The 11,920-nt window shown below is 39.2% G+C and overlaps 2 protein-coding genes across 4 annotated transcripts; both read left to right on the top strand.

The window, feature by feature from the left end:
• Window positions 1-3,732: 3,732 nt before the first annotated feature.
• Window positions 3,733-7,288, top strand: LOC127643102 (uncharacterized). Of its 3 annotated transcripts, XR_007970454.1 has the most exons (4): window positions 3,733-3,902; window positions 6,572-6,757; window positions 6,884-6,998; window positions 7,147-7,288. XR_007970454.1 is itself a non-coding variant. In XM_052125684.1 (3 exons), exon 1 carries the CDS (start codon window positions 5,008-5,010, stop codon window positions 6,478-6,480), a length of 1,473 nt encoding a protein of 490 aa, XP_051981644.1. In that variant the 5' UTR covers window positions 3,733-5,007; the 3' UTR covers window positions 6,481-6,757; window positions 6,887-6,998; window positions 7,147-7,288. The 3 variants fall into 3 exon arrangements, 2 of the variants coding, with proteins under 2 accessions (XP_051981644.1, XP_051981635.1); XM_052125684.1 differs by having other exon boundaries at window positions 3,733-6,757; window positions 6,887-6,998; XM_052125675.1 differs by having other exon boundaries at window positions 3,733-6,757.
• A 105-nt stretch (window positions 7,289-7,393) lies between these two features.
• Window positions 7,394-11,655, top strand: LOC127643360 (uncharacterized). The gene is made up of 6 exons (XM_052126039.1): window positions 7,394-7,492; window positions 7,624-7,743; window positions 7,849-7,935; window positions 8,429-8,652; window positions 8,970-9,129; window positions 11,350-11,655. Exons 1-6 carry the CDS (start codon window positions 7,405-7,407, stop codon window positions 11,511-11,513), a joined length of 843 nt encoding a protein of 280 aa, XP_051981999.1. The 5' UTR covers window positions 7,394-7,404; the 3' UTR covers window positions 11,514-11,655.
• The last annotated feature ends 265 nt before the right edge of the window (window positions 11,656-11,920 follow it).

The raw sequence follows: 11,920 nt of genomic DNA, 5'->3' as shown, positions 1-11,920 counted from the left end.
CTTCTGGGTTGATTTATTTCAATCAGGATGGCAAGGAGACTTGATAAGTATCACTATGGTAACTGCCTAGCAACCACATGGGGTTACCTTAGCAACCGAGTAACAAATCACATATCTCTGCATCAGAAAAACGTAGAGACTTCCGGATTGACTTATTTCAATCAGGATGGCAAGGAGACTTCATTAGTATCACTATGGTAACTGCCTAGCAACCAGATGGGGTTACCCTAGCAACCGAGTAACAAATCACATATCTCTGCACCAGAAAATCAGAGAGACTTCTGGGTTGATTTATTTCAATCAGGATGGCAAGGAGACTTGATAAGTATCACTATGGTAACTGCCTAGCAACCACATGGGGTTACCTTAGCAACCGAGTAACAAATCACATATCTCTGCATCAGAAAAACGTAGAGACTTCCGGATTGACTTATTTCAATCAGGATGGCAAGGAGACTTCATTAGTATCACTATGGTAACTGCCTAGCAACCAGATGGGGTTACCCTAGCAACCGAGTAACAAATCACATATCTCTGCCCCAGAAAATAGTAGAGACTTCCGGGTTGACTTATTTCAATCAGGATGGCAAGGAGACTTGATTAGTATCACTATGGTAACTGCCTAGCAACCAGATGGAGTTACCCTAGCAACCGACTAACAAATCACATATCTCTGCACCAGAAAATAGTAGAGACTTCCGGGTTGACTTATTTCAATCAGGATGGCAAGGAGACTTCATTACTATCACTATGGTAACTGCCTAGCAACCAGATGGGGTTACCCTAGCAACCGAGTTACAAATCACATAACTCTGCACCAGAAAATAGTAGAGACTTTTGGGTTGACTTATTTCACTCAGGATGGCAAGGACACTTGATTAGTATCACTATGGTAACTGCCTAGCAACCAGATGGGGTAACCCTAGCAACCGAGTAACAAATCACATATCTTTGCACCAGAAATTAGTAGAGACTTCCGGTTTGACTTATTTCACTCAGGATGGCAAGGACACTTGATTAGTATCACTATGGTAACTGCCTAGCAACCAGATGGGGTTTCTCTAGCAACCGAGTAACAAATCACATATCTCTGCACCAGAAAATAGTACAGATTTCTGGGTTGACTTATTTCAATCAGGATGGCAAGGAGACATCATTAGTATCACTATGGTAACTGGCCTAGCAACCAGATGGGGTTACCCTAGCAACCGAGTAACAAATCACATATCTCTGCACCAGAAAATAGTAGAGATTTCTGGGTTGACTTATTTCACTCAGGATGGAAAGGAGCCATGTATTGTATTACCTTGGTAACTGCATAGCAACCACATGGGCTTACCCTAGCAACCGAGTAACAAATCAAATATTTCTGCACCAGAAAATCGTACAGACTTCTGGGTTGATTTATTTATGACCATAATTATATAAAAAATCTCTCTCTCTCTCTCTCTCTATCTATCTATCTATCTATCTGACGGTAAATATCTATCTATCTATATCTATATCTATCTCTCTATATGTCTAAGGGTAAATATCTATCTATCTGAGTGGCTATCTATCTATCTATCTATCTATCTATCTATCTATCTATCTAGCAACTAAGTTAAACTTTTTTAACACTACACTGTAGAACTGGCTCATTAGAGTCATTCATTTGGGAATCAGACTAAACTGGTCACACTGTAAGTTTCACATTGTAGATTCAAAAGAACCGGCTCATTAGAGTAATTTGTTTGGGAATCAGACTACACTGGTCACACTGTATGTTTCACATTTTAGATTCAAAAGAACCAGCTCATTAGAGTCATTTGTTTGGGAATCAGACTACACTGGTCACACTGTATGTTTCACACTGTAGATTCAAAAGAACCGGCTCATAAGAGTCATTAATTTGGGAATCAAACTACACTGGTCACACTGTATGTTTCACATTTTAGATTCAAAAGAACTGGCTCATTAGAGTCATTAATTTGGGAATCAGACTACACTGGTCACACTGTATGTTTCACACTGTAGATTCAAAAGAACCGGCTCATTAGAGTCATTAATGTTGTAATCAGATTACACTGGTCACACTGTATGTTTCCCACTGTAGATTCAAAAGATCCGGCTCATTAGTCATTAATGTTGTAATCAGATTACACTGGTCACACTGTATGTTTCACACTGTAGATTCAAAAGAACTGGCTAATTAGAGTCATTAATTTGGGAATCAGACTACACTGGTCACACTGTATGTTTCACACTGTAGATTCAAAAGAACTGGCTCATTAGAGTCATTAATGTTGTAATCAGATTACACTGGTCACACTGTATGTTTCACACTGTAGATTCAAAAGAACCGGCTCATTAGAGTCATTAATGTTGTAATCAGATTACACTGGTCACACTGTATGTTTCACACTGTGGATTCAAAAGAACTGGCTCATTAGAGTCATTAATGTTGTAATCAGACTACACTGGTCACACTGTATGTTTCACACTGTAGACTCAAAAGAACCGGCTCATTAGAGTCATTAATGTTGTAATCAGACTACACTGTGCTAGCATCATGCTAACACATGCTAGCATCGCCTAGCGAAGTGCTAAAACATGCTAAAAACGTGCTAGCATCGCCTAGCGAAGTGCTAAAAATGCTAAAAACGTGCTAGCATCATGCTAACACATGCTAGCATCGCCTAGCGAAGTGCTAAAACATGCTAAAAACGTGCTAGCATCATGCTAACACATGCTAGCATCGCCTAGCGAAGTGCTAAAACATGCTAAAAATGTGCTAGCATCATGCTAATACATGCTCGCATTGCCTAGCGAAGTGCTAAAACATGCAAAAAACGTGTTAGCATCATGCTAACACATGCTAGCATTGCCTAGCGAAGTGCTAAAACATAACACAACAGTGAGATTTAAAATGTGTCTGAAGCGCAACAGTGAGAAGCGGAGCAACATTCAGGCCTTTCTGAACACAGAATGATTCATATGATGGTAAATGAACTGAATCTGCTGCTGTGAATCTTTTGATCTTCTGCTGGAATTTGGAGCTTCATGAAACCAAAGAGGCAGAAATCAATAAATATCTGTTGTTCCTCACACACTGGTAAAAAACACATATTTCTAAGAAGAGGAAAGTAAAAATAAATTGATGTGAATCTCCTTGTGGCAGCTTTCACTTACTAATAAACCAATGATGCAGAAATGTATTAATATCTTTTGTTCCTCCCACACTGAAACTGCAGAAGAGAAACAGAGCAGATGTCAAACCACAACTATGAGCTCATCTCTTTTATTAAACCACTAAAACAAAATATAAAATAAATATATTAGATTTATAGCATGTATGTTTCATATTTATTGCATATAGCTCATGGTTACCGTGCAACCAAAATCCCATAATAACCAAGAACGAAATGAAGATTTGGTGCATAACAGGGACTTCTAACTATAAACCTGTCCAAAATACACAATTAACTTTTATTGTGTTGGATAAATTTCATAGTCAACAATTCTTCTGCTCTGTTGAACATTTGACACATTTTGAACATTGAGCTTTAAATATTTTATCAATAGAAAAAAAATGTTTCATTTGAGTGAAAAAATTTAAACTGTGAGCAAGAAATAAACACGTGACGTGACTTTGGCTCTTCATTCAGTGGTGTGTTTCTACTAGGTCCTGTAGGTGAATGTAAACATCTTCTCCGGTTGTTGGTCGCGTCACATTCGAGTGAATATTAAACTTTCATCATCTTGTCTGGAAGAGGAAAATTAGCTTCATCGTAAAGTTTCGCTTGATAATAGTTGAAGAATCATCTGGAGCTCCAGAAACTCCTTCAACACACCGCGAGTCTCCTCGTAGATCAGACCGGAGATCCGCTTGACACCGACACGGCGAGCGAGACGATGAATGGGTTTGATGATTCTTCAACTATTATCTATTGATTATTTCTTGCTCACAGTTTAAATTTTTTTCATTTTTGAGCACCACTTTTTGGCTTGCTGAACATTGCAGTTGCTTGGCTGTTAACAACTATTAAGTTAGATGAGACTAGGGTTGCCAACCGTTCCGTATAATACGGAATCGTCCCGTATTTGACACATAAAAGGCTTGTTCCGTATTGAACTGATACGGAACGCACTTTGTTCCGTATTTTTGAGAATCAGTTCAGTAGCCTACAAATCCATGACAGACGCATAGCTTCTAATATATATGTCAGACAGACTATGATGAATGAACGAAGACCCGCTGCTATAATGGCAAATTCGGGGACTTGGCGCCCCCTTGGCGGGCTCTGACGTGTAATGACGTAGAGTTGGCTCATTGGTCGCACGTCAGAGGCGCCCGCGCCATTGGATGTGCAGTTCCCGCAGCGCAGCCTATGAGCGAGCCAGACGCTCAATGTGCAAATGCGTTTTACAGGCTTCAGTAAATCGAGTAAAATGTGTTTCCGAAGACATTTGTAGGCTATGATAAGAAAAACTACTAAAATTAAAAATAGAATTTTTTGCACTGGAAATAACATTCTAGAAGTCTAATTCTATTGAATAAGTTCGCACAAGGCTACAGAAAACTGTTGTGTTTATTTTTCTTCAAATGCAGTCTAAGCCGATGAGTTTTGAAGTAGAACCTGATGTTGCAGAACCTGAAAATGAAATCATGGAAGAAAATCTTGGATTAGATCCAATGGCAGCTGTTGTGTCTGACCCAGAGGATAGATCTTATTATCAAGATGATAGTGATGTAGAAGAAATATCTGACTGGGAGGAACCAGAAAAACTCAGAAATCGCCTTTCCAACTGGGCATTAACATATGGTATTTCCCATATTGCACTTTCGGCTCTCTTGGCAATATTAACGGTCCACCACTGTGACTTGCCAAAAGATGCACGAACTCTTCTTAACACAAGAAGAGATTATTCTGTTAGGGAGCTCTGCGGTGGCCTTTACCACTACATTGGCATTATTGAGGCGTTAAAACATACCCTTTCCCAGTGGAAAGACAAGCTTGTCGATGGATGTTGTTTATATCTTCAAATGTCAGTGGATGGCCTGCCACTTTTAAAAGTTCAGGTCTTCAGTTGTGGCCCATTTTAGGTAGATTGGTTGGAGTACCCATGAAAGAACCTGTAGTCATTGGGATGTACTCAGGTATAAAGAAACCTGAGTCATCAAAAATGTATCTCACAGATTTGGCAAATGAACTCTCACAATTACAGGAGGGGTTTACATTTGAGGGGAAAAGGCTCACTTTAAAAGTTCATTCGATGATCTGTGACGCACCGTCAAAATCCTTTGTGAAAGTCACAAAGGCTTTTAACGGTTACTATGGTTGTGACAAGTGTATTCAGAGTGGGGTGTACCTCAACCACCGCATGACATACCCCCTCATGAATAGCCAAACACGGTCTGATGAGGCATTTTCCAGGCAGGAGGATGAGGAACACCACCATGGTCCTCATGCCTTCACAAATGTACATTTTGGTTTGGTGTCCCAAGTCCCACTGGACTACATGCACCTGGTGTGCTTGGGGGTGGTAAGGCGCCTTATCTTTCTGTGGATGAAAGGTCCTCTGACTGTCCGTGTACCAGGGAGAGACGTGGACAGAATATCCAGAAATCTTCTAAGCTTAAGACCCCACATTCCTTCGGAATTTGCTAGAAGGCCAAGAGCACTGAACGAAGTGGATAGGTGGAAGGCGACGGAGTTCCGTCAGTTTCTCTTATACACAGGGCCGGTGGTGTTGCGCGAGGTGTTAAGACCTGATCTATATACAAACTTCCTGCTGCTGTCGACAGCCATGGCAATGCTGGTCTCCCCTTTCTTTGCCAGAAAGTACAACGAATATGCCAACAGCCTCCTTCATGCTTTTGTGGAACATTTTGCCCGCCTGTATGGAAATGATCAGCTAGTGTACAACGTGCATGGGTTGACCCATCTTGCACAGGATGCAAAACATTTTGGCAATCTGGATGTTATATCATCATTTCCATACGAAAATTATTTGCAAAAACTCAAGGGTTTTGTACGCAAACCCTCAAATCCCCTGGCCCAAATAATCAGATGCCTGCCCGAGGGATTAAATGGTGGTGTTACAAGTGACCAGCCCATCAAATTGTGCAAAGAACATGCCCGAGGCCCTATACCAGTACCAAACTTGATCTGTCACCAGTATGACGAACTGATATCAGAGAGGTTCACCATGACCACAACATGTCGAAACAACACATTTCTGATGGGCAAAAATTTGTGTCAAATAATTTATATAATTGACTGTCACGGTGATATCATAATTGCCTACAGACAGTACGGGATGGTTGAAACATTTTTTACCTATCCTTTTAATTCGGACATTTTAAACATTGTGATACCAGCTGACCTAGGCCATGAGATAAAATTCTCCAAACTGTCATCTTTCACACAAAAATGCATGGCTGTCCCTTTCAATGAGGCAATGGTGGTTATACCGTTGTTTCATATGAAGGACTAGACTTTATTTTTGAAAATCATAGTTCAGTTCAGTTCAGTTCAGTTATGTATTTTTTTAATCATCTTATTTTTTACACAATGATTTCTAAAAGACATTCTGTGGAGTAATTTTCCTCGACGAGGACATTACAGAAGTTGTGCCGAGGTCATGGGTTAAAGGTGATGAATGTTTTTGGCCAACATTCATTTCTGAGGAAAAACCCAAAAGGCCATAAAGAGGCATGAAATGCCAGGCCCTGGCTGGAAAATCTTCAAAATAAGAACACTCTTTGAAAAAGGTAAATAAACAAGCAAACAGGGTAATTCTACGTCTTTCCATGTTAGGACAACAGTTATGCCTTACTTCATTTATCCTTAATTATCTCCATATCTGTCTTTCTTTATTATTATTTTTTTTATAATAGTAGATGACTTCAGTAAGGCAAGGCAAAAGCTGAAGGACTACAACAGAAATGGAACGGCAGTCCTCCAGTCAGAGGATGAGAGCTCAATGGCAAAAAGGAGAAGAAAAGAGACACAGTATGTATATTATAGATAATTGTTGTATTACTGCAAAAGCTATGGCTGGGGATGGGTTTAGGGTACAAAAAAAAAAGCCTTTGTTCATGCCTGCCCATTGAATGATGCTATTGCCTTGTCATTACAATTTGACCTCTGTCTTCACTAGTTACCCAGGATTTGAAAACGGCAGTACTGACTCTGAAACTGAGCAGACTCCAAAAAGAAGACCAGAGCCTCGGCCTCGGCCTCGGCCTCGGCCTCAACCTCTCGCTATTAGCGCTACACTTCCTAGTCTCCCTCCAGCCCCCTCTGTAAGTTTTGATTTGATTGCCAACTGCAACAATGTACAGTCCAGTGATTTGTACCACTGCAATATGTTGATTCACGGTTTTCCCTTTATCAAAAAGCGGACATCGCAGTGGACATGGGTCAGGAGTCTCTGGACAACACAGGACAGGAAACCTTTACAGACATAAGCTGGAATGTGAGGAGGGAGTCAGACCCCTTCAATGGTAGGAATCATGCTCTGTAGCAAAATTACAATACAAATGAAAGTACAAAGGTGATGTTCTGTCCTGTTCATTTCTGTCCTTGTCTGACAATCTGCCTCTCTTGTTATCATTTTCCCTCAATGGTCATCTAGTAATCAATAGCTCAGCGCACCAGTCAACACCACCACCACCTCAACACTCAGTGCACCAGTCAACACCACCACCACAGAGTCCAGTGTTTGACATTAATATGGGCTTCCCCTATTCACATGGTGACTTTTTCATACAAATTTACAATGTGTACAATAAATATCCTGTATATACTTATTTTTTTCTTGTTTTCTGATTTTAACATTTACATACCTTTCCTCAATTAGCCAGCAGTGGTGGAGAGCCTGGAGGTCACCTCCTCTTCAAGCCAACCTTCAGAGTTGGCCATGAAACAGGGCCAATTCCTTGCACACGTAAGAAAAAAAAAAAAAAAAAAAAAAGAGTGTTAACAATGTTTACAACATATATATATATATATATATATATATATATATATATATATATATACAGTACAGGCCAAAAGTTTGTACACATCTCATTCAATGCGTTTTCTTTATTTTCATGACTATTTACATTGTAGATTCTCACTGAAGGCATCAAAGCTATTAATGAACACATGTGGAATGATGTACACAAAAAGAGTGAAATAACTGAAAACATGTCTTATATTCTAGTTTCTTCAAAGTAGCCAATGAGAATCTACAATGTAAATGGTCATGAAAATAAAGGAAACGCATTGAAGGTGTGTCCAAACTTTTGGCCTGTACTGTATATTTATACAGTATAGTGTGCAGCTGTGGGTTGATTTTATTGACCATCATTGTGTGTATTATTTCCTTAATGTTTAAATAACCTGAGTCTTTTCTCCAGATTAACACTTTTTTTTCAACTTTCACAATGTTTCAGCGGCTCAGCTACATGGCCTATTGCTTTTGGAAAACCTAAAGCAGCAGGTTGCCCAACTTGCCACCACCGTGAACCTGCTCATGGCCAAGGTCAATAACGGCCTCCAACCAGCAGCCTTTGAGTGGTCCGGGGAATTTCAATTCCCTCTGGAATCAGATGCAGAGCTGGACCGCTTTGAGGCCTGGCTGGCGGACCCTGCCAACGATAGGCAGAAACATGCCCTTGTAAGCATATTCCCCCAATATGCTCTCATTGTACTCAAGACACTTGTTTCATCTTACACTAAATCTAATTAATCTAAAGTAATATTTATTGCTACAGTAGACTAAGCTCTTTATGATGATGTAACTAATTTAATTCATCGAAAGTAATATTTATTGCTAGACTAAGCTCATTATGATGATGTAACTTGAATGTTATGGATAAAAGCATCATCCAATTGCCCACATGTCTTAATTGTAAAAAAAAAAAAGTGTCAAAAAAGCTTACCTGTTTAAAAACTTGTGCAACGGTGATCCAACCACTATCTTCATGCCCCTAGGTGAATACCCTGTCTGCTGTCGGGGGTGTGGATTTGAAGAGGGTGACATGGAACATTCTGTCATACCTGTTTTCCTGCCCCCTTTCTCGAACAATTAATTGGAAGGGTGTGAACAAGAAGAGGGCCTTCCACAGGATGGCATCACGTACCCTCCTCAGCCGTAAGTAGGCTATTGCTTCAAATGTCCTTAGTGAATTAGTATTTATTCACTCAGAAGTCTTACAGATTACTCAAATATGTAAAATATAGCAAGGAGATATTTTAATTGTTTATTAATAAAGTCAAGATGAAGTTGACGATGCTGACTCATGATCTTCGCAGTAGAGTAACATAAGCGTAATACAGGAGTAATGTAACGCATTACAATTCTGAGATAGTAGGTAATGAATTACTTTTAAATAACAGAGCTAACAAGTAATATATAATGTATTAGTTTGGAAGTAACTTGCACAACACTGGTTACTTCCAAACTGTTATACATTATTTATTACTTGTTACTGTTATTTAAAAGTAATTCATTACCTTACGATATTACTGTCTCAGAATTGTAATGCGTTACATTACTCCTGTATTACGTTTGTGTTACTTTCACCAAAATAACTATCAGAAGTAGAACTGTTGGGGCTGTAACGATATGCGATATGAAACCGAAATCGCAACACTCAGATCCACGAACCTGCAGAATCGCGACACACCCCTTCCAACTCCCAGTGTTATTCCATACCGTCCAGACCCAATGCTACCACATCTTTAAATTACTATTAGTATTATTTGAAGTTAACATTATAAAGTACGTAGACCTACACCACAAAACTAGTTGAGGATAAATTATTTAAAATTTGGGAATTCCAGCGTTATGGACATGCCATTTGCAATCAAAACTTAAAATATAAATTCTCAGAAAATGCATTAATACCAAAATATTGAAACGTCTGTTTGTCCATAGGCTCCTCCCTGAAAGGAAATTAGAAAAATATCAGTCTACACATGCGTTTTATATTTAATATTAGGGAAATAGACAGTCATGCGTGACAAAAAAATCTTTAACTTTTAGGAGGCAACGATTTTTGTTGTTGTAATTCTGTGAATTTCACTGCGCAAATCGGATGAAGAAGGGTTGGCTCTGCACTGAACATAAAATATTCATTTTATTTTATTTTTTGTGTTCGCATTTGAGGAAAAAACAATGTTACAGACGTGACAGTTCTCCGTTACGGACGCGAGCGCTCTGAAGCGGCACTAAAAGACTCCTTTAAAACTTTCACAGACCTCAAACAGAAGACACAAAGCCTTTCTTTAAAGGGAATTTCGTTTTTTATTAATTGTATCTTAAATTTAACCAATGTTTAATACACCAATTGCCTGTATTTAATAAATAAGAAGTATAGCAGACAATTATAGATAATCACGACACGGAGGCGCAGGCTTGTGAACTGGAGCGCGTCTCATAAATGAACCGAAACTCAGCGTATAAGTAGCCTATAGCTTACTTCACAGACCTGAAAAAAAATATATATATATATTGAAATGTCTACTTGTAAACAGAACAATTCAAAACGAAAGAAAACAGAGTGCTCTCTGCTTATCTGTGTGCATTTCTCTCTGGTGCATTCACTAGGCCTACTGCGAAGATCGCGAGTCAGCATCGTCAACTTCATCTTTATTAATAAACGATTAAAATGTCTCCTTGCTATATTTGACATATTCATAATCATTGCTTTTTCATCAGCTTTTAGGTGCTTTAATTATCGGCAGCGCCGCCGCCACCCTTACATGTTACATGAACGCGTCACCACCGCATCAAAAACATGATTGCGTGATGAAAACATGAAAAATACCACCTAAACATAGCCTAACTGTTTAGAAAGAAAACACAGAACGAATAGCCTAATGCGCATATATATGTCGATTTCGCGAATGTGGTCTTCTTCATGCCATCTTCACCCATTAGCCGCTTCCACTGGCCAGCGCGAGCACAGAGGCCGAAATCATGACTCACCGCACTCCTGTAAAAAATAAATCGCTATACAAATATATCAGACGCTGCCATTTAGTCTTTATTTACAAACTTAGACACACGGCTGACTGCACGAACAGGTTACTTGCATGTTACTTGATTACTTGCATTTTTCATTCGTTAATGTCTCGCGGTCTTGCTGTTTTTTTTGTTTGTTTTAGCCTACAATTAAACCTAAAAGTCTGTTGTAACGCAAGCCTTACTGAACATGTAACGAGTCAAATATTACTGAAAATTGATTAGTAATGCCTTACACTACTGCGTTACAGCAAAAAGTAATATGTTACTATAATGTATTACTTTTGTAGCGCGTTACTCCCAACACTGTGCACAACACTGCTAATCAGTAATGCTGTTTTCCAGGTGCACTGACAGTCAGTGCAACAGAAGCAGAAATATGGAGGCATTCAATTAGGTGGTTTGCCCTTTCGGCGGACAGGAGCGGAGGGCGCCAGGAGAGACTGGCGCGTCAGCAGCAGGAGCAACAGCAACAGCTGCCACAGCACCCACATATTGATTTTGTTTAAGTGCATATTTTTTTTTTGTTTTTTTTTTTTGTTAATAGCCTGTGCGTTTTTTTTATCCATTAATTCTGTGTTTGTTGTTGACTGTGTTCTTTGTTAATTGTAGACTTTGTTCATTACTTTGTTGTTCATTTTTTATAATTAAATCGTGGTCTGAATTCTGTGTTTGTTTACTTTGTTTACGTTGTTTTAGTATGCGTTTTAATCATTAAAACGATTTATTTCAGCTATAGCCTACAGGCCTACGCATTGCTCCAACTAGCCTTTATCAAGTCAAGTCAAGCTTTTTATTTATAGCCAAGGCCTTGTAGTGGAAATGTTTTTATGGACATTCCACAGACTGTGAAAAATGTAGGCCTATGCCTAGGTTACTATAGCCTACCCTAACTGACAAAAATGCCGAAAATAAG

Source organism: Xyrauchen texanus, chromosome 1 (assembly GCF_025860055.1).
Source record: "Xyrauchen texanus isolate HMW12.3.18 chromosome 1, RBS_HiC_50CHRs, whole genome shotgun sequence".
In the NCBI taxonomy this organism is placed as follows: domain Eukaryota; kingdom Metazoa; phylum Chordata; class Actinopteri; order Cypriniformes; family Catostomidae; genus Xyrauchen; species Xyrauchen texanus.
This window is presented reverse-complemented; position numbering and strand designations above follow the sequence as displayed.

Bases quoted from the DNA above. Each gene is read 5' to 3' on its own strand.
- LOC127643102 (XM_052125684.1), top strand. From the start codon at position 5,008: ATGTTGTTTATATCTTCAAATGTCAGTGGATGGCCTGCCACTTTTAAA.
- LOC127643360 (XM_052126039.1), top strand. From the start codon at position 7,405: ATGGGTCAGGAGTCTCTGGACAACACAGGACAGGAAACCTTTACAGAC. The intron at 7,493-7,623 runs GTAGGAATCATG...ATGGTCATCTAG, and splicing joins GGAGTCAGACCCCTTCAATG to TAATCAATAGCTCAGCGCAC. The intron at 7,744-7,848 runs GTGACTTTTTCA...TTCCTCAATTAG, and splicing joins GGGCTTCCCCTATTCACATG to CCAGCAGTGGTGGAGAGCCT.